A 27,757-nucleotide genomic window follows, 5' to 3' on the forward strand; every position below is an offset into this window, starting at 1 on the left:
TTCATCAAACACGGCATCTCTTCGTGCAGCAGAAGAGCTAATAAAACATGTAGAACCATTTGACGATGCACGTTTGTTAAGAAGTGCCTTATGGCAGCTAGTGAGTCCTTGCTTTGCACATCAACTTATGTGTTTGATAAAACTGATGTTATCGGATTTGAATATAAAAGATGACTTGCTTAGAATTTTGCCTTTGAAACACAATATATAACGACAAGATCTTTAAAGTGCAGTCGAATGCTTCATTTCTGAAATTGATTTGACATTTCAGGAACTTGCGTCTGTTTCTAATGCTGGAGAGCCTTTCACGATAGGCAAACTCGAGAGATTTACTACCTTGCGTGCAAACGACGAATGTATCCCGCCTTTCCCTAAGTATCATTGTATCGTACATCAACGAGTGCTTTTTGAACACGCTTTGAAAATGGTACTTATTATGGGTATTTCCAGAAAACTGTTAAATCGGTTCGCTCGCAGTCATCACAGAGATGGAAGTGTTATTAGTCGAATTGGATAGCCTGTACGGAGACCTGCTATTGCACACCGAAGTTCGATGGCTGAGCGGAGATATGGTTTTAAACATACTTAGAGAACAACTGAAAGCGAAAAATGTTTTGTGTCTGAAAGAGAGGAAGATTACACCAACACTATATGATTTCAGCTGACTGTTGAATCTGGCATTTGTAAATGATATCCAGTTAAAGTAAATCAGATAAACAAGGAATCTCGAGGGAATAGCCAAACCTCCGTAACTACTATCTCTTCTGTAAAGTGTTTAATGCGAAAACTTGACCTTTGGGTAGCACAGTTACAGAAATGAAATGTGGAACACTTTCCTGAAATACAGTTAGAACTGTCGGATCAACAAACATCGTAGGATCAAGAAGCAACAAAGACATATACGGCCAAACCGACAGCACTTAAAACAGATTTTGAAAACCGTGTTCTCAATTTCAAGGCAATAGAGCCTGTACTAGCTTCCATAACTCAACCTTCCAAAAAAAGTGGATGTGAATAACATTTCAAGTGAAATGAGCGAGACTGAACTTGAAGAGGAAATAATACGATTTCAAAATGACCTTTCCTTAAATCCAGAGTACAATGAAGATACCTTTTGGAAATTAGTGAGTGCAAAAACGTACCCTAAAAATGTGAAAGTGGCATCGTATGATTTATCGTTTTTGGATCAGTTCCTCTATGTGAGGCACCGTTTTCAACCATGAACATAGTGAAGTGTAATTGTAGAAAAAAACTGATCCTCATTTTCAGACAGTGTGACGTCGGCTCTGACAGGTGATTCACAGGGTTATAATAAAGTTGCCGATGATATGCAACGACAAGTAGCTCAGTAAACTTTTCTCGACATTTATGACGGTGTATATTTAAATTTCTTTTCACAGTCGTGATGTCTTGAAAAGTGAGTGGTAAGTCCACAACTTTTCATGGAGAGAAAAATGACTTTTATATATTTTGTATAATTAATACGGTTAATGTAGGTTACAGTGCTGTTTTGTACTTAAACCTTTGCGAATTTTTGTCATTAGATCTCTGAATGGACTAAGTTAGGTGCGGTATAACTCAAGCCTAAAAAGACTGAGCATATCTGCTGTACACCATTACATTTACAAACGGCAGCTGTCCATCAATTTCCATCTCCATGGTGAACTTCATGCTGGGATGACGGCAATTAAAATGATTCAGGAAATCGTTCAAAGCGTTGTTCCATGTGGCACACCATAAACGTATAGTTGACATATCTCCAAAAACAGTGAGGTTTTAAAAATGCTTCCCCCAGAGTCCTGTCTTCAAAACACTCCCGAAAACATATTGCCGACCGTGGGAAATAATAGACTTCCCATAGCCGCTACATCTAATTGTTCAAAATATTTGTCATTAAAGAAAAAAAAGACAGTAAAGCTTAGAGACTTTCTTGTCCAGCTTTTTCAGTAAGTAATATCATAGTCTCATCAAGGGGAACAAGTGAAGCAGTAGAAACCTTCTTTTGAAGCCTACGTGTATTCACGGTTGAATTCATTGCAAAATAAGCGACAAAAATGCCTTTGGTGACTTCGTCGGGGCGAGTTCTACGACCATTGCGTTGCTTTGTCGAAACTTCCTATTTCCTGAAGCGTCGGGACGGTGGGTTCTTGACGGAATATCGGTCTATGCGGAGTTCGTCTGCTTCCGTCGCAGTAAAAGTAATGATAATGCAATTTTTAATCAATTACTGCTTTTGCTATATATATTCCTTAAACTTGGTACATTATTCTACTGTATCGGTATTGTAAAGAAGAAAATTACATCGGAGTAGCAGTTATGTTATCTTTTTCTCCAGAAATAAAAGCCATGTCTACCTTCTATTAGTGGTGTACATGTACTCACACAAACGGTCAATCTAAGATGGGTTACTGAACGACCGGAGTGCACATTCCTTGTGCTTCCATTTGTTTACCTCCAGTTCCAGCAAGTGGGCGAGTTACGACACCCCGAATACCTACACACTGTGGTAGTAGAGGAGACGGAATGTTAATTTTTTGTTACGTTTTAATAACGTCACGTTTACTTGAATGATACACTGTGATACGTTTTTGAGTAGATTTTTAGGAGAGGAAGGGGTTACCTAATAGAAGATATAAAGTGCCATCAGAAGAAGACGTACAGGTGTTCGTATTTTCATAACGAATAAAGTTGCATGAGAGGCAATAATACTGTTTAATTTCCCCTTGCAGAAAGAACATTTGGAAATATGTTTCATTTGGCTTCTGAACCACAAGGTGATTAGAGTGGTCCAGATAGCTGATACACCACGCATATAAATCTATTAACCATTGACGCTGATAATGATTTTCTTTTCTCAAGAAGTACTGAAGAACATTTACAGAATGGTTAGACCCAGATGAACCTCCACAAAGACTTCAAGGGGTGAACTTTGCAGCACAAACAGATCGGTTATATGGTTACGCATGAATTAAAGATCAAACTAGAGCATATTAAGGAATTTAAGAATGAATTATAGAAACAGTTCTCTGGGAGAACAACAACAACTCGGAGACATTGTGAATAACAAGAAATAATATTCAACTCTCAAAACCATTTAAATTATGATAAAAATAAAAAAATTCAGAAATGGTGAGGTGCTTCTAAATGCTACACAGCTACACAAGTATGACTGATGAAGGGATGCTGTGGGAGTCTGGACACAAGTGGCAAAGTTTGTGACGAGACTGCGAGTTGAAGACATCAGATTTGGTGCAGACGACATCTGAACCATCTCTGTGGAATGCCTGTACCAGATACGAGGTAAAGATCAGCTGTCATCAGGTCAGTAAGTACGAGGTGCATTCCGAAACAAGTGGCCGTTTCGTGGCACATATTATTTGGAACATTTTCCTCTGAATCACGATCAAAGTCGGATATTGCAGCATCTCTTCGGAGTCAACACCTGAACGCGAGTTGCATGATTCATTTAGGTACATACAGGGTGTTTCAAAAATGACCGGTATATTTGAAACGGCAATAAAAACTAAACGAGCAGCGATAGAAATACACCGTTTGTTGCAATATGCTTGGGACAACAGTACATTTTCAGGCAGACAAACTTTCCAAATTACAGTAGTTACAATTTTCAACAACAGATGGCGCTGCGGTCTGGGAAACTCTATAGTACGATATTTTCCACATATCCACCATGCGTAGCAATAATATGGCGTAGTCTCTGAATGATATTACCCGAAACCTTTGACAACGTGTCTGGCGGAATGGCTTCACATGCAGATGAGATGTACTGCTTCAGCTGTTCAATTGTTTCTGGATTCTGGCGGTACACCTGGTCTTTCAAGTGTCCCCAGAGAAAGAAGTCACAGGGGTTCATGTCTGGCGAATAGGGAGGCCAATCCACGCCGCCTCCTGTATGTTTCGGATAGCCCAAAGCAATCACACGATCATCGAAATATTCATTCAGGAAATTAAAGACGACGGCCGTGCGATGTGGCCGGGCACCATCTTGCATAAACCACGAGGTGTTCGCAGTGTCGTCTAAGGCAGCTTGTACCGCCACAAATTCACGAAGAATGTCCAGATAGCGTGATGCAGTAATCGTTTCGGATCTGAAAAATGGGCCAATGATTCCTTTGGAAGAAATGGCGGCCCAGACCAGTACTTTTTGAGGATGCACGGACGATGGGACTGCAACATGGGGCTTTTCGGTTCCCCATATGCGCCAGTTCTGTTTATTGACGAAGCCGTCCAGGTAAAAATAAGCTTCGTCAGTAAACCAAATGCTGCCCACATGCATATCGCCGTCATCAATCCTGTGCACTATATCGTTAGCGAATGTCTCTCGTGCAGCAATGGTAGCGGCGCTGAGGAGTTGCCGCGTTTGAATTTTGTATGGATAGAGGTGTAAACTCTGGCGCATGAGACGATACGTGGACGTTGGCGTCATTTGGACCGCAGCTGCAACACGGCGAACGGAAACCCGAGGCCGCTGTTGGATCACCTGCTGCACTAGCTGCGCGTTGCCCTCTGTGGTTGCCGTACGCCGTCGCCCTACCTTTGCAGCACGTTCATCCGTCACGTTCCCAGTCCGTTGAAATTTTTCAAACAGATCCTTTATTGTATTGCTTTTCGGTCCTTTGGTTACATTAAACCTCCGTTGAAAACTTCGTCTTGTTGCAACAACACTGTGTTCTAGGCGGTGGAATTCCAACACCAGAAAAATCCTCTGTTCTAAGGAATAAACCATGTTGTCTACAGTACACTTGCACGTTGTGAACAGCACACGCTTACAGGAGAAAGACGACGTACAGAATGGCGCACCCACAGACGGCGTTGTCTTCTATATCTTTCACATCACTTGCAGCGCCATCTGTTGTTGAAAATTGTAACTACTGTAATTTCGAAAGTTTGTCTGCCTGAAAATGTACTGTTGTCCCAAGCATATTGCAACAAACGGTGTATTTCTATCGCTGCTCGTTTAGTTTTTATTGCCGTTTCAAATATACCGGTCATTTTTGAAACACACTGTACGTTTAGTAAAAATGGTTCAAATGGCTCTGAGCACTATGGGACTCAACTACTGTGGTCATAAGTCCCCTAGAACTTAGAACTACTTAAACCTAACTAACCTAAGGACATCACACACATCCATGCCCGAGGCAGGATTCGAACCTGCGACCGTAGTGGTCGTGCGGTTCCAGACTGTAGCGCCTTTAACCACTCGGCCACTCCGGCCGGCTGTACGTTTAGTAGCAATATGTATAATAACTGTATTTTTGTGAGTTTTGCATACTGGATTGGGACAGTCTGTAGTATGAACTCATGGAGGACAGATATGTGCAATAGTTGCTTCATAATGCGTGTAGACGATTGAGTGCGACAGGTCTCGGGACTTGTAAATCTCTATAGAATGTAATGTATTTAGGAAACTTTTCCAGAGTATATATTTCAGACTCAGAATTGCTGCGAGTAATTCAACACATCAGTCCGTCACACACACACACACACACACACACACACAGCATTGAAACAAATGTAAATTAGTTAATTAATAAAGTGCAGCCATAGTGTGACGAGATCGATTTATCCCGCCAGCCAAATCCTGATCGTCATTCAATCAATTTCCAGCAAACTTTCTACACGATGAGTAGGTATATACATCTACATCTACATTTATACTCCGCAAGCCACCCAACGGTGTGTGGCGGAGGGTACTTTACGTGCCACTGTCATTACCTCCCTTTCCTGTTCCAGTCGCGTATGGTTCGCGGGAAGAACGACTGTCTGAAAGCCTCCGTGCGCGCTCTAATCCCTCTAATTTTACATTCGTGATCTCCTCGGGAGGTATAAGTAGGGGGAAGCAATATATTCGATACCTCATCCAGAAACGCACCCTCTCGAAACCTGGCGAGCAAGCTACACCGCGATGCAGAGCGCCTCTCTTGCAGAGTCTGCCACTTGAGTTTATTAAACATCTCTGTAACGCCATCACGGTTACCAAATAACCCTGTGACGAAACGCACCGCTCTTCTTTGGATCTTCTCTATCTCCTCCGTCAACCCGATCTGGTACGGATCCGACACTGATGAGCACTACTCAAGTATAGGTCGAACGAGTGTTTTGTTGGCCACCTCCTTTGTTAATGGACTACATTTTCTAAGCACTCTCCCAATGAATCTCAACCTGGTACCCGCCTTACCAACAATTAATATTATATGATCATTCCACTTCAAATCGTTCCGCACGCATACTCCCAGATATTTTACAGAAGTAACTGCTACCAGTGTTTGTTCCGCTATCATATAATCATACAATAAAGGATCCTTCTTTCTATGTATTCGCAATACATTACATTTGTCTATGTTAAGGGACAGTTGCCACTCCCTGCACCAAGTGCCTATCCGCTGCAGATCTTCCTGCATTTCGCTACAATTTTCTAATGCTACAACTTCTCTGTATACTACAGCATCATCCGCCCTAGAGTCCACTGTTCACTTCGAAGTCTAAAATCGATCACAAACACACTATTATTGAGCCTTTTTTATGCAAGAATAATTATTGTACTGTACGGTCGCAATATCGTTGACTTCTTTCTACGTCACACTGACCTCTCTCCGATTGTTGTAAGAAATATTGCTAACGTAAGGTGTTCGGCGATAATAACAGTAGATCAAAGGTTCAGAAATGTCTCTCGAAAATTAAGTTGAGCGGAAGATAGTATGCACTCTTGATGGTAGTATCTTAATCTGTTACCATTCGCATTCGTAGGACCGTGCTTAGCGGGAAATTCGCTGCCTATGTAACTAGACCCTTGGAAATGCCATCAATTCGCTTAGTGCCTGCAGGCTCCCGTGTATGACTTGATAACACTACTGTTTATTGTTTTGCTTTCGTTCTCCAGAGTAGTGTTCCGTACAGGCAGCGTTGGTGGTGCTGCGGATGGTCGCTACTCGACGGTGGAGGACTGCTTCTTCCGGTCGGTGGGTCTGCTGGTGCTACAGGCGCCGGACGTGGAGCGGCGCCACACACGTGTCGTGGGCCCCACGCGCCACGTGCTGTCCTGGCTGCTGATCGCCTACCTGCTCGTCACCGCCAGCTACGGCAGCGGACTCTCCTCCGTGCTCACCGTACCCAGGTACACTCTAAGAGGTTTAGGTGTCGTAACATTCACTCTTGACATAAAAGGAAATGAACAGGATCATCTGTGGCTGAAGACCATTGAAGTTCTTCCAAGAAAGGGTGCAATTATCTTTATAATTTCTTAAAGCTGCACAGTTCTTTTTTGGCAGGCTTACGGAGGGTAATAGCGATCAGTAGCGAAGATGAGTATTTAAATGAGTAACTGAAATGCGCTCGCATGTTGCTGTTGTTGTTGTTGTTGTTGTTGTGGTCTTCAGTCGTGAGACTGGTTTGATGCAGCTCTATATGCTACTCTATCCTGTGCAAGTTTCTTCATGTCCCCGTACCTACTGCAACCTAAATCCCTCTGAATCTGCTTAGTGTATTCGTCTCTTGGTCTCCCTCTACGATTTTTACCCTCCACTCTGTCCTCCAATGCTAAATTTGTGATCCCTTGATGCCTCAAAACATGTAATACCAACCGATCCCTTCTTCTAGTCAAGTTGCGCCACAAACTTCTCTTCTCCCCAATCCTATTCAATACCTCCTCATTAGTTACGTGATCTACCCACCTTATCTTCAGCATTCTTCTGTAGCACCACATTTCGAAAGCTTCTATTCTCTTCTTTTCCAAACTAGTTATCGTCCATGTTTCACTTCCATACATGGCCACACTCCATACAAATACTTTCAGAAACGACTTCCTGACACTTAAATCTATACTCGATGTTAACAAAATTCTCTTCTTCAGAAACGATTTCCTTGCCATTGCCAGTCTATATTTTATATCCTCTCTACCTCGACCATCATCAGTTATTTTACTGCCTAAATAGCAAAACTCCTTTACTACTTTAAGTGTCTCGTATCCTAATCTAATTCCCTCAGCATCACCCGATTTAATTTGACTACATTCCATTATCCTCGTTTTGCTTTTGTTGATGTTCATCTTATATCCTACTTTCAAGACACTGTCCATTCCGTTCAACTGCTCTTCCAAGCCCTTTGCTGTCTCTGACATAATTGCAATGTCATCGGCGAGCTCAAAGTTTTTACTTCCTCTCCATGAATTTTAATACCTACTCCGAATTTTTCTTTAGTTTCCTTTACTGCTTGCTCAATATACAGATTGAATAACATCGGGGAGAGGCTACAACAATGTCTCACTCCTTTCCCAACCACTGCTTCCCTTTCATTCCCCTCGACTCTTATAACTGCCATCTGGTTTCTGTACAAATTGTAAATAGCCTTTCGCTCCCTGTATTTTACCCCTGCCACCTTCAGAATTTGAAAGAGAGTATTCCAGTTAACATTGTCAAAAGCTTTCTCTAAGTCTACAAATGCTACGAACGTAGGTTTCCCTTTTCTTAATTTTTCTTCTAAGATAAATCGTAAGGTTAGTATTGCCTCACGTGTTCCAACATTTCTACGGAATCCAAACTGATCTTCCCCGAGGTCCGCTCCTACCAGTTTTTCCATTCGTCTGTAAAGAATTCGCGTTAGCATTTTGCAGCTGCGACTTATTAAACTGATAGTTCGGTAATTTTCACATCTGTCAACACCTGCTTTCTTTGGGATTGGAATTATTATATTCTTCTTGAAGTCTGTGGGTATTTCGCCTGTCTCATACATCTTGCTCACCAGATGGTAGAGTTTTGTCATGGCTGGCTCTCCCAAGGCCATCAGTAGTTCTAATGGAATGTTGTCTACTGCCGGGGACTTGTTTCGACTCAGGTTTTTCAGTGCTCTGTCAAACTCTTCATGCAGTATCTTATCTCCCATTTCGTCTTCATCTACATCCTCTTCCATTTCCATAATATTGTCCTCAAGTACATCGCCCTTGTATAAACCCTCTATATACTCCTTCCACCTTTCTGCCTTCCCTTCTTTGCTTAGAACTGGGTTGCCATCTGAGCTCTTGATATTCATACAAGTGGTTCTCTTCTCTCCAAAGGTCTCTTTAATTTTCCTGTAGGCAGTATCTATCTTACCCCTAGCGAGACAAGCCTCTACATCCTTACATTTGTCCTCTATCCATCCCTGCTTAGCCATTTTGCACTGCCTGTCGATCTCATTTTTGAGACGTTTGTATTCATTTTTGCCTGCTTCATTTACTGCATTTTTATATTTTCTCCTTTCATCAATTAAATTCAATATTTCTTCTGTTACCCAAGGATTTCTATTAGCCCTCGTCTTTTTACCTACTTGATCGTCTGCTGCCTTCACTACTTCATCCCTCAGAGCTACCCATTCTTCTTCTACTGTATTTCTTTCCCCCATTCGTGTCAATTGTTCCCTTATGCTCTCCCTGAAACTCTCTACAACCTCTGGTTCTTTCAGTTTATCCAGGTCCCATCTCCTTAAATTCCCACCTTTTTGGAGTTTCTTCAGTTTCAATCTGCAGTTCATAACCAATAGATTGTGGTCAGAATCCACATCTGCCCCTGGAAATGTCTTACAATTTAAAACCTGGTTCCTAAATCTCTGTCTTACCATTATATAATCTATCTGATACCTTTTAGTATCTCCAGGATTCTTCCAGGTATACAACCTTCTTTTATGATTCTTGAACCAAGTGTTAGCTATGATTAAGTTATGCTCTGTGCAAAATTCTACAGGGCGGCTTCCTCTTTCATTTCTTCCCCCCAATCCATATTCACCTACTATGTTTCCTTCTCTCCCTTTTCCTACTGACGAATTCCAGTCACCCATGACCATTAAACTTTCGTCTCCCTTCACTACCTGGATAATTTCTTTTATCTCGTCATACATTTCATCTATTTCTTCATCATCTGCACAGCTTGTTGGCATATAAACTTGTACTACTGTAGTAGGCATGGGCTTTGTGTCTATATTGGCCGCAATAATGCGTTCACTGTGCTGTTTGTAGTAGCTAACCCGCACTCCTATTTTTTTATTCATTATTAAACCTACTCCTGCATTACCCCTATTTGATTTTGTATTTATAAACCTGTAATCACCTGACCAAAAGTCTTGTTTCTCCTGCCACCAAGCGTCACTAATTCCCACTATATCTAACTTTAACTTATCCATTTCCCTTTTTAAATTTCTAACCTACCTGCCCGATTAAGGGATCTGACATTCCACGCTCCGATCCGTAGAACGCCAGTTTTCTTTCTCCTGATAACGACGTCCTCTTAAGTAGTCCCCGCCCGGAGATCCGAATGGGGGACTATTTTACCTCCGTAATACACTCCTGGAAATGGAAAAAAGAACACATTGACACCGGTGTGTCAGACCCACCATACTTGCTCCGGACACTGCGAGAGGGCTGTACAAGCAATGATCACACGCACGGCACAGCGGACACACCAGGAACCGCGGTGTTGGCCGTCGAATGGCGCTAGCTGCGCAGCATTTGTGCACCGCCGCCGTCAGTGTCAGCCAGTTTGCCGTGGCATACGGAGCTCCATCGCAGTCTTTAACACTGGTAGCATGCCGCGACAGCGTGGACGTGAACCGTATGTGCAGTTGACGGACTTTGAGCGAGGGCGTATAGTGGGCATGCGGGAGGCCGGGTGGACGTACCGCCGAATTGCTCAACACATGGGGCGTGAGGTCTCCACAGTACATCGATGTTGTCGCCAGTGGTCGGCGGAAGGTGCACGTGCCCGTCGACCTGGGACCGGACCGCAGCGACGCACGGATGCACGCCAAGACCGTAGGATCCTACGTAGTGCCGTAGGGGACCGCACCGCCACTTCCCAGCAAATTAGGGACACTGTTGCTCCTGGGGTATCGGCGAGGACCATTCGCAACCGTCTCCATGAAGCTGGGCTACGGTCCCGCACACCGTTAGGCCGTCTTCCGCTCACGCCCCAACATCGTGCAGCCCGCCTCCAGTGGTGTCGCGACAGGCGTGAATGGAGGGACGAATGGAGACGTGTCGTCTTCAGCGATGAGAGTCGCTTCTGCCTTGGTGCCAATGATGGTCGTATGCGTGTTTGGCGCCGTGCAGGTGAGCGCCACAATCAGGACTGCATACGACCGAGGCACACAGGGCCAACACCCGGCATCATGGTGTGGGGAGCGATCTCCTACACTGGCCGTACACCACTGGTGATCGTCGAGGGGACACTGAATAGTGCACGGTACATCCAAACCGTCATCGAACCCATCGTTCTACCATTCCTAGATCGGCAAGGGAACTTGCTGTTCCAACAGGACAATGCACGTCCGAATGTATCCCGTGCCACCCAACGTGCTCTAGAAGGTGTAAGTCAACCAACCTGGCTAGCAAGATCTCCGGATCTGTCCCCCATTGAGCATGTTTGGGACTGGATGAAGCGTCGTCTCACGCGGTCTGCACGTCCAGCACGAACGCTGGTCCAACTGAGGCGCCAGGTGGAAATGGCATGGCAAGTTCCACAGGACTACATCCAGCATCTCTACGATCGTCTCCATGGGAGAATAGCAGCCTGCATTGCTGCGAAAGGTGGATATACACTGTACTAGTGCCGACATTGTGCATGCTCTGTTGCCTGTGTCTATGTGCCTGTGGTTCTGTCAGTGTGATCATGTGATGTATCTGACCCCAGGAATGTGTCAATAAAGTTTCCCCTTCCTGGGACAATGAATTCACGGTGTTCTTATTTCAATTTCCAGGAGTGTATTTTACCCAAGAGGACGCCATCATCATTTAATCATACAGTATAGCTGCATGCCCTCGGGAAAAATAACGGCTGTAGTTTCCCCTTGCTTTCAGCCGTTCGCAGTACCAGCACAGCAAGGCCGTTTTGGTCAGTGTTACAAGGCCAGATCAGTCAATCATCCAGACTGTTGCCCCTGCAACTACTGAAAAGGCTGTTGCCCCTCTTCAGGAACCACATGTTTGTCTGGCCTCTCAACAGATACCCCTCCGTTGTGGTGGCACCTACGGCACGGCCATCTGTATCGCTGAGGCACGCAAGCCTCCCCACCAACGGCAAAGTCCATGGTTCATGGTTCACCAGCACATTAACAGCGGGAACAGGGTCCCTTGTTCGAGCCCCACCCAACATTCAGGTTTAATACTTCCAAAAATTTATCAATTGTATTAATTGCTAAGGGGTGTAAGCTGGTAAAGGAGTACGCAAAGTCCTCTGAAAGACAGTTGCCACTGGGCAGACAGCACGGAAATAAATACTCAAGCACAAAGAAGATGTAAGTTTTTAAATGGCAAAATGAAAAGTATCTTATCAGCTTGACTATAAAACACTAATTAAAACACAAATAACTATTAAAAGAAAATTTAAAATAAACATAAATAAATAATAAAGTATCAATACTATTTGTAGAAAAAATCTACGTAAATGAATTCTAAATTCAACACATTAATCTGTAAAAATAGTAAATTAATTAATATTAATCAATATAATAAAAAATATTTCAAGGGAGATCCCACATTCGAGTCCCGGTCGGGACACACATTTTCAACTGTCCCCATTGATGTATATCACGCCTGTTGTCAGCTTAGGGTCTTCATTTAATTATCATTGCTCGTTTTTGTTGCACGAAGAACCGCTTATGACAGAAGTTTGTACAACCCCTCCTGCCCAACCACCGATTGGGCGTGAGAAGAGAGCGTAGTGCTGCATATAGCTAATTTCCAGAGTGACACAAGCGTATTTAAAGCGTCTAAGCCACACAAAAAGCGTCACGTACCATTAAAGTTTTGAATAACAGGTACTTCATGTCGACAGCTAAGCTGGTGCGGAGGCAGTTATCACAAAGGTGACTAGTCTAGGAAAATAAATCTAGGCAGTGTTTGATATTACGTTACAGACGACTTCCAACAATCTTGACTTTAATTTGTCGGAATGGAAAATTTCTTACTCATACATCATTTCATAGTAGTTCGTGCAGCACAGATATTATGATAATTTATTAATAATGTATATTTTACTAACGATGAAACACTTCCTTGTTTGTTCTCCATAGTCGATACGATAAAACGAAATGTCATTTGGTTGACGACACTAACCTTTTCCTTAAACCAGACACACTTGACGAAAGAAAAATTAATGCTTTCGGGGCTTCACAGTAATTACTAGAGGTTTTCTTTTCTTGTTTTTCAGAATTGCGGTGGAGAAGGAAATGGTCCTGGCTGTTGCTCTACATACTGTGATGCACACCGGGCATACTTAAAGCAATTCGTAAAACATGCCAATGGAAACTGATAACACACAAATGACTGAAATCTGAGGATGCTGTTCTCCTGATAAACCTCAAATGACATGGAGCTATAGGAACTTCTATTGTCCAACAATTTCCTGAAAAATACTTTCCACAGACGAAAACATTATTTTTCAAGAGGCTTACTGGTTAATGGAATATTAATTTTATCAACAGTCTTTTCGTTATCCTCCTCAAAGACCGAGATGTTATTATATCCAAGCAATGAATCCAACAAAAGCAATCTTTTAATTTCTGCAGCTAGTTAGAAACCATTTTGATGAAACATTAAAAATTATTCTTTCCTATTGTTTCCGATTTTCATATATCATTATAAGAATTTTGAAACTAAATAGCCTTTCTTTAACTTTTGGCCTTAATATGCCCTGAGGTACCTGAACACAGACATAAATAAATTCATACATATCACTGGCATTGTTGTATACGAATGTCTCATAGCATTAATCGATTGCACAATAGACTCTCTCTCTCTTTTAGCCTCGAAACAATAAAGTGGGGTTTGCTCTCAGGTCTTTCACGAAATCTGATAATCCGCATTAGACATAGCAAATGTGAGGATTACAGCAACTTCCGTCTTCATGTCAGCTATGAATTAATAGCACCACTTCTACATCTTTACTTGATTTCGATATCGTTTTCTGTGACTTCCTTTACAGTGTGATTGCTTCAATCTCCTTAACACGGTTGAAGACGCCTAAAAATCAGAAATATTCATCTCAATTGTCATTCGAAGGTCACAGTCTAGTAGATATATATGACTGTGCATGACCTCTCACGAGCAGTTCTGCATGGTTTATATCTCAAGAAAACACCTCTAAGGAAGTTTTGATCATTTATTTATTGAAATTTAGGGGTTTATCATGTTATTATTGAGGGTGACTGGAATCTGTTACCTACATACACGATAAATCTTTTAGATAGTGTTACTTTCACTATTTTGCGAATTTCATTTTTGCACGTATTTAACTCCATCTAAATCTTTCTTCAATTCACACAGTTCACAGTCAGATTTTACGAAGCTCAGAGGGATCTGCACACCGCTTAACATTAAACCTAAAAGACAATGGATACCATTGTAAGACGTCACGGTCTCCTGACCTTAATTGCTTACATATTCCGCCCTCACAATCATATTTCGCACATCAAGACGCTTCATTCGAACCCAAGATAAAGTCAATGTTGTATGAATTTATGTAAACTATATGCAAATAACAAGTAAGTGCACTGTGGTTGAAATACTCGAGGCTGGCGTACACACATACATTCCAGACACGACGGTCACAGGAGCTTTTAGTTCGAGAGAGGCAGACCACACGCCGGGAGGCCACTCGCTTCAGAGAATGAGTCAACCTTGGCCGCCCGTGGAGTAGACAGCGTTTGCCCGAGTGAAAGGGGAAAACGACCCCGTGTTCGGCTTAAAAGCAAATTCCGCTACATTGTGTGGGAGCGCCCAGCCTACGCATTCTTTACAAATATAGCATGCAGCTTCAGAGGTTTTCACAGGGAGACAGCAAATGCCAAACGCCGATGCTACAGACTCCCGGATTGCTCGCCTTAAATGAACGACATTCCCCCGTTTTAGAAGAGCAATGCTGATTGGCAGACAATATTTCTGATGCCTTCAGCTCAAGGAGTAACGGAAGAAACCGAAAGATATACCCCTTCACGTCTGGCGTGGAGATGGTCCATTCCATTGTCACTCTTGGAGCGAGAACACGTAACGATAGCGTGTGCGCTCGTACGTGTACTCAAAGAGCGAGGAACAAGTCTCTCCTCAGTACTCCACTGGGAGAGCACCTCTGTCGAGAGTGAATCGGAGTGCGACTCTGTATTGACTCCTTGTGATTAATCGTTGTTCACTGTGTTGGCCACCACACTTATTGTGCGGTGTGAATGGACAGAGTTATAGTTAAGTGCCCGCAAGCGAATTTTGAGTGGAATCGCGGTGGATTGGTTATCTGACTGGTGTACCACGCCAATAGTTAGACTAGGGGCGAATAGGAGTCCTTGACTTCATTAAGGTGTACGGAGAGTTTGATTGGCGAAGGTCAATCCAGATAGAACGAGAGTTATCTTATTTGTCAGCAGCGAGCAGTGCAGATAGCAGTCATTGCAGCTTACGGTATGGTGCGCTGCAGCTCTTGCGAGCCCCATATTTCCTCCACAACAGTACACTTCACTGCATTTCACACGAAACAGCCTCAACCATACCTAGCAGCATTCTAACGGATAATTATTCAAGTTGAGTAGGTGCGACTCTCAGCCATTCTGCCAATTCAACAACCATCTTAAACTTTGTATAGATATTTCATTAGCGAATCCTATCCTTAAGAGGTAGCTTCACATTCCAAAAAGAACCTGGAAATAACTTGTTCAGTTCATAACTAAAAGTGCCATTGTAATTTCTCAGAATTTTTGCAAAATAAATAATAATTTTCGTTAGTTTCATGTTTTTCTTACACTAACTAGCACTACTCCAGTACCCAAGTATCCCACTAGTTACGTAAGAAATTTTGTGAAGTTTTGTGTCATTTCCTTACAGTGGACAACTCCAGAAGATATTTATTGCTGAAAGTTTTTCAATCATTTCTCTTTGGAACGTTAGGAGTGTATGTCTGACTTCTGTAGCAGTGTGGGGGTGGAAATTGCATCTTGCAGGAGCCACAGGGTAAAGGGTACATCTCATATTAATCTGTTGCACAGAATGACAGAATAGCACCCACACGTTCACCACAGAAAATGGCGACCCTGCCAGGATAGTTGAAATAGGTAAGCTACCAGGATAGGAAAGTGTCAGGATAGTTAGGTACAGCAGGTCGCAGCAGTAGCACTTTGTAGAACTTTCTTTCATGTATTAAATATTGGGATCAGAATAGATACAGGTAGTGAAGAAAGCACAATTGTAGGGAAAACGGCTTGTGTTATTGTGTTGGAAAATTTTGCATTTTTTTACGATTTTTGTGTAGCTGTTAGGGCATAGGATTTTCAGGTGATAGGCACAGACGCAGAGTGACGCAGAGACGCAGTGTGGCGCAGCATCATATAAGTTAGAATTAACAAATAACATTTTTCTCAATTTTGCAAGCGCACAGGTGGAGATTGGAGACTGTAGCAGAGCAGACAGAACATTATTCGAGCACTCACGACGTTGTTGTTGATGTTGTTGGTTCAACCAACTGGTAAGTGGTCGTACAGTTATGTAGATAGGGTTGTGGCGTGTTGAAAGAATTTCCATGTTAACGAGAGCACAAGCCAAAAGGTTACGTGAGAGACAGCAAGTAGACAAGATGGGGTAGAATCAACCAGTCAGCAAGTAAACGAGCTTATTGAGAATAGGACAGAAGCTGAACCTGAGAATAGGACAGACGGTGAATCAGAGAATAGGACAGTCGGGGAGCTGCAGAATCAGCAGGCTCAGTTAGACTGGGATAAAATTGAGACAGATCAGTCAGATAGGAAATACCAGGTAGGGAACATTCTGAGCCAGGAATAGATAGTTCACATAGGAAATGGCAAAGATTATAAGCGAAACGAGCGCAGGAAACGCGTTTGTTTGCCGCATATTCAGGGACAGAATACGCGTCAATACAGTCAATGAACTGGCAGTTAGCTACCGTTCAAAGAAAAGTAGACAGTGAGGAAGAGGGGGAACATTTAGAATACGTCGAACCTGTCGTACACATTCTAAATATGCCCCAACAACAGACACAGAATTTTGCGGAATTACGAGCGCCATGAAAAGGTTCCGTAACATACGCAACTGTACCTGCAAACACAAGACATACACAACAGAGAGGGCAGAATGCAGAGTTGTTTGCGCCACGTAATGGTCCAAAGACAAACACAACTAATCCTCAACACAGACAGCACGGTTGATTGCAGTTATGAAACTTAGAAACCCCACAGCATAGCCCAGTAAACGACGTAACTGACCGAGTGGAAAACAATAGATCGAGAATACACAGTTCAGCAGAAGGTAGTGTTATAGGACAGGACTCGATCATGGAGATTTTACAAAAAATGAATGCTGGTATGAAGAAACAAAATCAGGATATTAATACACAGATAACGAAACAGAATACACAGGTGACAAAACAGTATCAGAACTTGAGACAAGAGGTTAAGACACAGATCCAACAGGTTAAAATCCAGTTGGAAGAAGGGATCGCCAGAATTGATAGTCAGATCACTCAGATAAACAAAGACGCGAAAGAATCTAGAGAAAGAATTCAGGTACTAAGGTCAGCAGCAATTACCCACTGACGTGGACGAGGTCCAATTGGCATCGTAAACTTTGACAAAAAGGTGGAACGTTTTACGAGAAAAGCCAGTCGAACAGCAATACAAATTTCGGAAGAACAAGCAATTCAAAGCAAGGTCACAAAGGTTGCACTGAAAAAATATGATCAGCGGATCAATAAAATAGAACTTAAAAACCAGCACAGCTTTTTGAGGAAAACTGTTAATAAACGTTCCTGAGGAAGCGCCATATCATTTCCGTTCGTGAGAACAAACATCCTTCAAACTAAGACTTTTGTGTCTTGGTATCCAGTAAGGGTATTGAAGACCATTCTGTTGAGCACTGTAAATGCATCAACGGCATCAGATTCGGCACACACAAAATTCAAATATCAGTATTTCCAAAAACTTTGTTTTTATACTAATGGTGGTGGTATCAGTTGTTCAACTTTATTTGTGCTCTGTGATCCTGCTGCAGGTACGACCCTCCCATTGACACCGTGTCTGACCTGCACCACAGCGGCCTGGAGTGGGCAGAGACGCACATTGCGTGGCTCAATTCACTGCGAGAGCGAACCGAGGAGATCTTCAGAGACCTCTGCCGGCGTTTCCGCGTGATGAAAGAGGGCGATCTGCACGCCAGGACCACAACGCGGAACCTAGCCTTCCCCATGGAGCGGCTGCCTTCAGGTAAACTAAATGGGGGCGTCTGCTGACTGCTGTCCAACGAGGAAACATCACCAACTTGACGTCATATTTTAAGGAGGATAAAACCGCGCTTGCAAGATATCAGCCCCTGCAAATGGTCCCACACGAAAATGTGAGCCACAATTCTGGTAGTACGAAGTTATAACTTCTGAATGATTCTCTCCCCCGAGTCCTTTTGCTTTCCCCTCCACCGCTTTCCCTAATCCTTTTTGCATCCGCCCTGCCCCCCTTTCTTCTACAGGTATGTCCTCTCCCTCCATCGGCTGCCCCCTTTTTTCCCCCTCATCGGTCCGGGTCCTCCTTCCGTCCCCATCTGCCACCGCGTCGCCTCTATAGTGCTGTGTAAAGTGAATGTTCAGTGTTGTGCGTCCATTGTCAGTGTTAAGAACAGCCACCATACTGTAGCTAGTTGTTTTTTTTTTATCTCACGCGAACAGAAACGCGAACAGAAACGTCGCCGTATTTTTTTTTTTTAATTTTGCCTGTCTACTTACTGTGTGTCTTCATCCGCATCGTCAACGACGTGTTTTTATATTTTAAATTCCACAACTTTCCGCCATTTTTCAGTTTTTTACAATGCCGCCGTTCTATCACCGGTTTTTATTGTTTGTTTACATTCTCATTACGTTTATTAAATTTTCTGTAGGCTGTAGAGCGCGGCCTATTACGCTGCCGCCAGCCGGCTCCCTTGGGGGAGGGGGAATCGAAATGCAATAAAGAAAAAAAAATGTCTGAACGTAACAGCATTTAAAGACGAGGACACAATATTGTCGCTCCCCCCACTGAAGCTGCCTAATGCCCGAACGCGAATTACTGTATAGTGGAGTAGAAGGTTTGTGAAGTGCTATTTTGTTCATAGTGTCAAAGTGAGAGGTTTCTAATTTGTAGCAGTTCCCAGAGAAACCCTTGCTTTGAAAATGATTGTGGTTCACAAATGCAGTGTAAATGAATGATATATATATATATATATATATATATATATATATATATATATATATATATATATATATATATATAACAAGGATACCTTTAAAATAATATTGAACATATATGTGTTTGTGAGGTTGACGTATTACGTACTATTTCTATTGTGTGTGTGGTTTCTGTTCTCTCAGACATGAATGAAGGAACAACATACACATAATAGTAATATATGTACGTCTTAACGGCATTTCATGACATACCTTCAGAGTAAATGCACCCTACGACCGACCTCGTGTAGGAATCACGCTAAATGCTGCGAGAAATGAGGATGGTGTACAGAAGAGCGCCACGGAAGTAATGTGCGGCAAATATAGTGACTGGCCGAGAAGCTTGCTCGTGTAGCAGAAGCGATGCTGCTTTAGGCAATGGTGAGGCGAGCACTCCTTCTTTGCGTATCTCCTGTTGTGACGCTTGCGAGAGAGCGCGCATTTGTATACTTCCGCATAGCGGTTTGTCTCCTTGTTCGAATTCACCGATCACCATGACGTTTTCCCATCCCCAGGCCACGATTAAATTAACGGTTCCTTTGGATCGTGAACCACAGAAATCGTATGAAGTGGGACGGTTTATACGGGACGAAATTCGTCTTCCGCGACAAGATGCTTGCGGAATTCATTTTTCAATCCTTAGTACCAGTGTGCATATAAGGCTGGGGAATGAGGAGCTGGGCGCAGACGTTGTGCGGCGCCATGTTAACTAACGATCTGAAGTTCCGATACCGTGACGACCATATAGGGGCTGTCGTGGTTGATAACGGTGCTTTTGGCCTCCGAAAGTTGAGGGTTTTCGAACTTTCGTCTGAGGTGTCGTCGGAGGGTGGTGGCCTCCTTTAAACCTTACGGCAACGTCAGTGACGTTGCTTAAATGTGAAGACGTTCGAAATAAAGCGTGTCCTCAGTGTTGTCCGTCAAATAAAAAATGAACTGAGGAAACGCGTCCCTTCTACTCGGTAAGTGCCAGCAGCAGTGCTGTCCTCATGTACGATGGCCAGCCGCGCACTTGTTCAGGTTATGACCAGGAAGGTCATGTCCGTTCTGAATGTCTCCGACGTAAACTGGTTTAGTTGTTGATCGAAGACATCGCTCTCCCTGTGGCGCCCGCTGTGTTACACCTGTATCTTACGCGCCAGCTGTAGGGCTGCCCACTGTGCCCATTCTGAATCAGTTGGCACCGGCGTCGACTCCACTCGACGATGCGATGGACGTTTTGTCTGTCTATCCTAAACAGTCGCAGGAGTTAGTACCAACGGACGACGGCCGCCAGCAGAAGCAAGCCAACTGACCCGACCCCATAGTTGTTGAACATGGTGGAGTACCGACCTCCGCTTTTCTGCATACGGCCACATATGGGAACACAGCCGCCAGTATCCGATACGAAACAACGTGTTGGGAAGCAATGGACGCCGAATAAACGGAAAAGACAACGCCATACGCCTTGTGATAGTTGCGACCATCGGCTGTGTGAAAAGGATGACGGTCCTACTACTGACGATGCGCTGTCTTCTAATGCTCTAGGACTGGACGACGCCACTTCTTTCCCCACCTCCGTCGCCAGTCAGCCTCCACCTAAAAATACCGAGCTTCCCACGCCTGCATCTAATGCGGTTGCCTTCTTTCCTGTGTCTGATGCTATCTCAGTGGACGCATCTCTAATAGTGTCTCACTAAACTGCACTAGGGGTGCCGGCACGGTAGCTCAGAGTGTACGGTCATAGAGCTGGTTGGTCTCTGTATTAAAAAAAACTGAGTGCAGCGACCACCAACGAACATCAACGGATATCACGTGACGTCCGCTTCGACCAAATACAAAGAACAAAATGCAAAAAAAAGGGGTAGCATCTTTCATTCATAATCAAAACATCCTCGGTCCCGAGTTCGAAGCCCGCCACCCCTTAAATTTTGAATAATAATCAGCATTGGCGGCCGAAGATTTCCTACCTAAGAAATCTCCGTTCTGCCAACGGCCTTTTCAAAGAGGGCGGAGGAGCGGACTGTGGCTCAGGGCTCTCTCTTTCCCTTGGGGTGGTAAACTACCCCTAAAGGCGGAAGAATCAGCAATTATCAACGGCATGAGGATGCCGAAGGCAATGGACACCACAGCACTAAAGACACGTAACGTATATCCACAGTTCAGGACATGTGGCCTGTTAATGAAAAAGTATCATGATGATCTCTCCGTGGGCAAAAGATTCCGGAATAGACCCCTTTCGGATCGCCGGGATTGGACTGCCAAGGGGGAGTTGGCCATGACAAAAAGATTGAATAATCAACGAAATAATAACAATCTACGAGTCAGGGCGTGGAACGTCAGAAGCTTGAATGTGTTAGGGAAGTTAGAAAAAACTGTAAAGGGAAAAGCAAAGGCTCAATCTAGATATAGTAGTGGTCAGTAAAGTGAAATGGAAAGAAGACGATTTCTGGTCAGATGAGTATAGCGTAATAACAACAGCAGCAGAAAATAGTATACCGGGAGTAGGATTCGCTATGACTAGGAAGGTAGGCGAGGGAGTGTGTTACTGTGAACAGTTCAGTGATAGGGTTATTCTTATCACGATAGACAGCAAACCAACACCGACAACGATAGTTCAGGTATACATGCCGACCTCGCAAGCTGAAGATGAAGAGATAGAGAAAGTGTATAAGGATATTGGAAAGGGGATACAGTGTGGAAATGGAGATGAAAACGTAATAGTCATAGGGGACTGGAATGCAGTTGTAGGGGAATGAGTAGATGGAAAGCTTACAGGTTAATATGGACTTGGGAAATGGAAAGAGAGAGAGAAGAAAGACTGATTGAGTTCTGTAACAAGTTTCACCTCGTAATAGCAAATACTCTGTTCAGGAATCACAAGAGGAGGAGGTGTACTGGGAAAAGGCCGGGTGACACGTGAAGATTTCAATTAGATTACATCATGGTCAGACAGGGATTCCGAAATCAGATAGTGGATTGTAAGGCGTAACCAGGAGCAGATATAAACTCAGATCACAACATAGTAGTGATGAAGAGTAGGCTGATGTTTAAGACATTTCTTAGGAAGAATCAATACGCAAAGAAGTGGGCCACGGAAGCACTAAAAGGATGACGAGATACGCTTCAAGTTCTCTAAGACTATAGATACAGCAACAATGAATAGCTCAGTAGGCAGTACACCTGAAAAGGTGTGGACATTTTAAAAAGGGCAATCTCATAAGTTGGAAAGAAAATAATAGGTGCAAAGAAGGTAATTGGAAAGAAACCATGCTTAACGGAAGAAATAATTAAGCTGATCACTGAAAGAATGAATACAAAAATGTTCTGGGAGACTCAGGAATACACAAATACAAGTCGGTGAGGAATGAAATAAATAGGAAGGACAGGTAAGCTAAGACGAAATGGCTGCATGAAAAACGTGAAGAAATCTAAATAAAAAAAATTATAGTCGGAAGGACCGACTATGCACACAGGAAAGTCTAACTAGCCTTTGGTGAAATAAAAAGCAAGAGTGGTAACATAAAGAGTGCAACCGAAATTCCATTGTAAAATGCAGAGAAGAGTGCTGAAAATAGGAAAGAATACACTGAAAGCCTCTATGAAGGGGAAGATTCGTCTGATGTAATAGAAGAAGAAACAGGAGTAGATTTAAGATCAGATAGGGGATCCAGTATTATAATCAGAATTTAAAAGAGCTTTGGAGGACCTCAGATCAGTAAAGGCAGAAGCAATCGATAACAGTCCACCAAAATTTATAAAATCATTAAGGGAAGTAGCAACAAAACGACTATTCACGTTGTTGTGTATAATATATGAGTCTGGCAATATACCGTCTAACTTTCTAAAAAATATCATCTACACAATTCCGATGACTGCAAGAGCTGACAAATGCGAGAATTGTCGCACAATCAGCTTAACAGTTCATGCATCAAAGTTACTGACAAAAATAATATACAGAAGAATGCAAAAGAAAATTGAGGATGTGGCAGATGACGATCAGATTGGATTTACCAAAGGTAAAGGTACCAGCGAGCAAATTCTGACATTGTGGTTGATAATGGAAGCGAGACTAAAGAAATATGAACGCACATTCATAGGACTTGTCCACCTGGAAGAAGCATTCGAGAACGTATGGTGCAAGATGTTCGAAATTCTGAGGACAACAGCGGTAAACTATATAGTGAGAGACGGCTTATAAACAACATGTTCAAGCGCGAATATGGAAAATAAGAGTAGAAGACCAAGAAAGAAGTGTTAGCATTAACAGTGGTGTAAGACGGGATGCTGTCTTTCGCCCCTACCGTTCATTCTATTATATACCGAAGAAGTAATAATGGAAAAAAGGAGAAAGCTTCATGAGTGCCATTAAAATTAAAGGTGAAAGGATATCTATGGTAAGATTCCCTGACTGCATTGCTATCCTCAGTGAAAGAGAAGAAGAATTACAGGATTTGTTGAATGGAATGAAAAGTTTAATGAGCACAGAATATGGATTGAGAAATCGAAGAAAGACGAAAGTACTGAGAAGTAGCAGAAATGAGAAAAGTGACAGACTTTACATCAGGATTGATGGTCATGAAGTAAATGAAGTTAAGGAATTCTGCTGGCTAGGCAACAAAATAACCAATGACAGACGGAGCAAGCAGGACGTCAAAAGCAAATCAGCACTGGCAAAACAGGTATTTCTGGCCAAGACAAGTCTACTTGTATCAAACATAGGATAGAGGAAGAAGATTCTGAAAATATACGTTTGGGAAATAGCACTGTAGGGTAGCAAAACATGGACTGTGGGAAAACCGGAAGAGAAGAGAATCAAAGCACTTGAGATGTGATGCTTCAGACAAATGTTGAAAATTAGGTGGACTGATAAACTAAGGAATGAGGAGGTTCTGTGCCGGGATGACATATGTTAAAACATCAGGGAATGACTTCCATGGTACTACAAGGAGCAGTAGAGGAAGACAGAGATTGGAATACATCGAGCAGTTAATCGAGTACGTAGGTTACAAATGCTACTTTGTGATGAAGAGGTTAACACAGGAGAGAAATTCGTTGCGGGCCGCATCAAACCAGTCACAAAACTGATGATGCCCAGCGAGACGTCTGTTTCCTTGGCAGATGACGTCTATGCTGTGGATGAAGGTTCTGTAGGTGTAAAGAGCAATGGAAATACCTTGGTGGGGCTGCCCGGTTACAGTGATGTGCCCTTCCACTGGGACCTAACGGGGGCCACGCTGTGCTTCGTCCGTGTTTGAATCGCCCATCTTCCTGGTGACAGCAGTTTTTAAACGAATCGCATAGCCACAGTCATTGTCAATACCATTTGCATACGCTACAAACTGGCTATATTCCTGCGGACGTTGACGTGGCCCTACTACAGGAAGTGCATGTTGACACTTTTGTGCTCCACATGTCTTTATGCCACACTTCTCCCATGCTTCCCCTGTTGGTAGTGGATTGCTGATCCTCCTAGCAGATGGTATTCTCACTGATACATTTGCCTATCTCTCTGCTGCCAGAAGTATGGCTCTTACATTTAGTGGCATCGGGATCATCAAATCTATGATCCACCTGGTCCGGGTCGCCGCGGGCAACGTTCCACTTTCTTTTCTGAGATAATCAGGCCTCTCCTCCTGGGTCGGCATTGATCATGTGAGGCGATTTCAACTCCACCCAGACCCCCAACGACCAGCTGCCGCGTTACATTCAGTGCGCGGTACTAGCGGCAATTCTCCAGCTGCTCAACCTTGCGGACTCTTGGAAGCTTGTTCATGGTGATCGTCTCGGTTTTATGAGCTTCACTATTCTATGGTGTATAAAAACCCTCGGTATTGTCGGTGAGGTGCAGACTGCTGGAGCCTGACACGTTGCATTCTCTGACCGTGACACATATTCCTGTGTGTATATGACGTGGTCGGGGGACATGTTAACTAAACACGATCCATCTTACTTCACGTGACCGCCGGCAGCTCATCGAGACCACGTGGACAGCTTGTCGTTGACGCCGTGATGCCCTGTCATGGTGGGCGCTCTGGGCAAGCCTGCCCTCCTCAAGGCGTTCAGTGGTTATGGAAGGCAGGACGCAGCGTGGCGGCGACGAATCCAAGCTATTTACTTCGCCATTTTCCATGAATATACTGTGATGCCGTATTCAACAGGGCGTCAGGCGATGCGGAATCGTGCCAAGGCATAGCTACGTCCATGTCTCACTGTCACCTTGAGAAAGATACATTTAGGGCGTGTACACACAATGGCTTAGCAGAGGATCGTCCATCTATGTATTATGTGGTGGCAGAACGTCGACACTGTCGGAGGACTTAAGACTGATAAAGGGTTGCACTTAGATACTCAACGAGATATAGGGTCTGCCCCCGGTGTATGTTATGATATGCTGTACTCTGCATGACGTCACCACCCTGCTAACATTGTGCCGGCCTCGTGACTCTCCTTTGCTTCCGTTCCCTTGGATGCATTGATGAATCTGCTTGCCGACGTCACCGAGGTCAAAATCCTATCCAGGCGGATTCTTAGAACAAGTCGCCTGTCGCTGATAACCTGCCACTGGAGTTTTATCGGATGTTTCATCCCCTAATAGAGCAAATATGGGCGGAAATTTGTCGGGTTTTATATCACCTCTCGTGCAGATCCCAGACGATTTCCTCGACGATCTCCTCATTTCCCATCCACAAGCCTCCGATTGCTTCACGAACATGTCATTACCGCTCCTTGATACTGCTAGGCAGTGACATGAAGATCCTTACCTGGCTGTTAGCTCCACGGCTTAAACGGACAGCCCAGTATGTGGTTTTTACAGATCAAACGTCTTTGGGATAGGCTAATAACATCGGAACTGCTCTCTGTTCCTATTGGAACAGTATCGCTGTAGCTCACACTCGTCGCCTGCCTGGACTTTTGACAACTCTTGACTTCAACCAGGCCTTCAAACGCTGCGCAGAATGGGATACCCCGATACTACCAAAGATGTCGTAATACGTCTCCTTCGTGGAGCTGCTCCCATCTTTGTCCATCGTTCGATGAACAAAGGCTAGCCACTCTCTGCACTATGCATTCGCCATGGAATGACTGCTACGGAAACAATATGTAAATGTGTATATACCCTACGTGACACAGTCACTTCCTATTCCACTGTCCATGTCACACCGAATACTAGCTACGGTGGGTTCATATGTTTTCCACGACTTGTTGTTAAAGCTAAGGTGTGATATCCCCACCCTTACCCCAGTGCAGATTAAGCCGATCACTCGCTAAAAACTGGAAATATGTGTTCGAGTCCGATTCCGGCACAACTTTTCACTTGTAGCCACTGAATTATTCTAACACCCTCACGCAGCTGACGTCTGCATTTCTCTATATTACATCCTGTTAATAATTATTACTTTTTGCGTAGAGTAACATTTGATCTCAAACAAGATTTCAAAACACACTCAGGAGGCGTAACCTCTCCCCTGTAATCTTCCTGCGCCTTCGACATCCCACGAAAAGAGGGCTCTGTTTTTCATTCCGCTGTACAGTACTTCGCCCTAGGGCAATAGGCGACACCAGTGAGACGGAGCGAGTGACAACTGGCTGGTGCCCACCAAAGTTTAAAAGCTGTGCTTTGAAACGGTTATAACTGCGTACTGTAAGAATTATGCGTCAAATTTATGCGCGGGTTCGATTGATGGGAGTGACATTTGGACCTCTGTTTTCTTCATTTTAAAATATTAGGTCAAGTGGCTGATATTTCCACGTTAGGTATCGAAACGAGAACGATGTTCGGCAATGTAACGAGACAGCACTTTCATCAACATTTGTTGGATGTGCAGTCAGACTGAGTTGCTAATGCTCTTGTAGTTGCTGTTGTTGATGATGTCGTGGTGTTGTTGGTGGTGGTAGTGGTGGTGGTCGTATTCAGTCTGAAGACTGGTTTAATGCAATTTCCTTGTTGGTTATCCTTTCCAAGCCTCTTCGTCTCTATATAGCTACTGCAACCTGCACTCAACCTTACCAGACACCGCCCAGATGACAGCGAAGAGCGAGTGTGCAACTAGTTCACAGCTAACGGTTTAAGAATTAATCTCTAGGGACTAAAATTGATCTGCTAGCAAGAGAATGTATTACTGGTCACACACTAATCGAAACACTGTGCGTAAAATTCAGTCACATACAACTAGCAGATAAGTTAAAGTGAAGTTATGAAAGTAGGGTTATTACAAACAGTGTAACAGTAAAGCTGTGAGGGCAGGTGATATGTCGTGCGTGGGTAACTCACGGAGTAGTCAATCAGGCACAAAGGACCAAGGTTCTGAGCTTGAGTCTCAGTCAAGCTATAGTTTCAATCAACCAGAAAGTTTTAGTTTTTCATTAGAATTCTCATTTTCTTGACAAAGGTACTATCAAGTACATGTAAAATTTACATAAGCATTTTCACAAAAATACGGTTTCGCAGAGAGACCTCCGGTAAGCTACGTATTGTTACCGTTTTGCTGTATCCTACAAAACGCTTCCTATTATTACTCATCTAAAGGCAAACAGTATCTGTAGGACTC

The 27,757-nt window shown here is 43.5% G+C and overlaps 1 protein-coding gene across 1 annotated transcript in view; it reads left to right on the top strand.

The window, feature by feature from the left end:
- The window catches only part of LOC126234880 (glutamate receptor ionotropic, kainate glr-3-like), an 82,287-nt gene extending 64,024 nt beyond the window's left edge, over positions 1–18,263 (top strand). The window contains exons 5-6 of the mRNA XM_049943620.1: positions 6,899–7,132; positions 18,026–18,263. Coding sequence (XP_049799577.1) covers positions 6,899–7,132; positions 18,026–18,263 — 472 coding nt within the window. The remainder of the gene's footprint in view (positions 1–6,898; positions 7,133–18,025) is intronic.
- The last annotated feature ends 9,494 nt before the right edge of the window (positions 18,264–27,757 follow it).

The sequence above is a fragment of the Schistocerca nitens genome, chromosome 2 (genome assembly GCF_023898315.1).
Source record: "Schistocerca nitens isolate TAMUIC-IGC-003100 chromosome 2, iqSchNite1.1, whole genome shotgun sequence".
Taxonomy (NCBI): Eukaryota; Metazoa; Arthropoda; class Insecta; order Orthoptera; family Acrididae; genus Schistocerca; species Schistocerca nitens.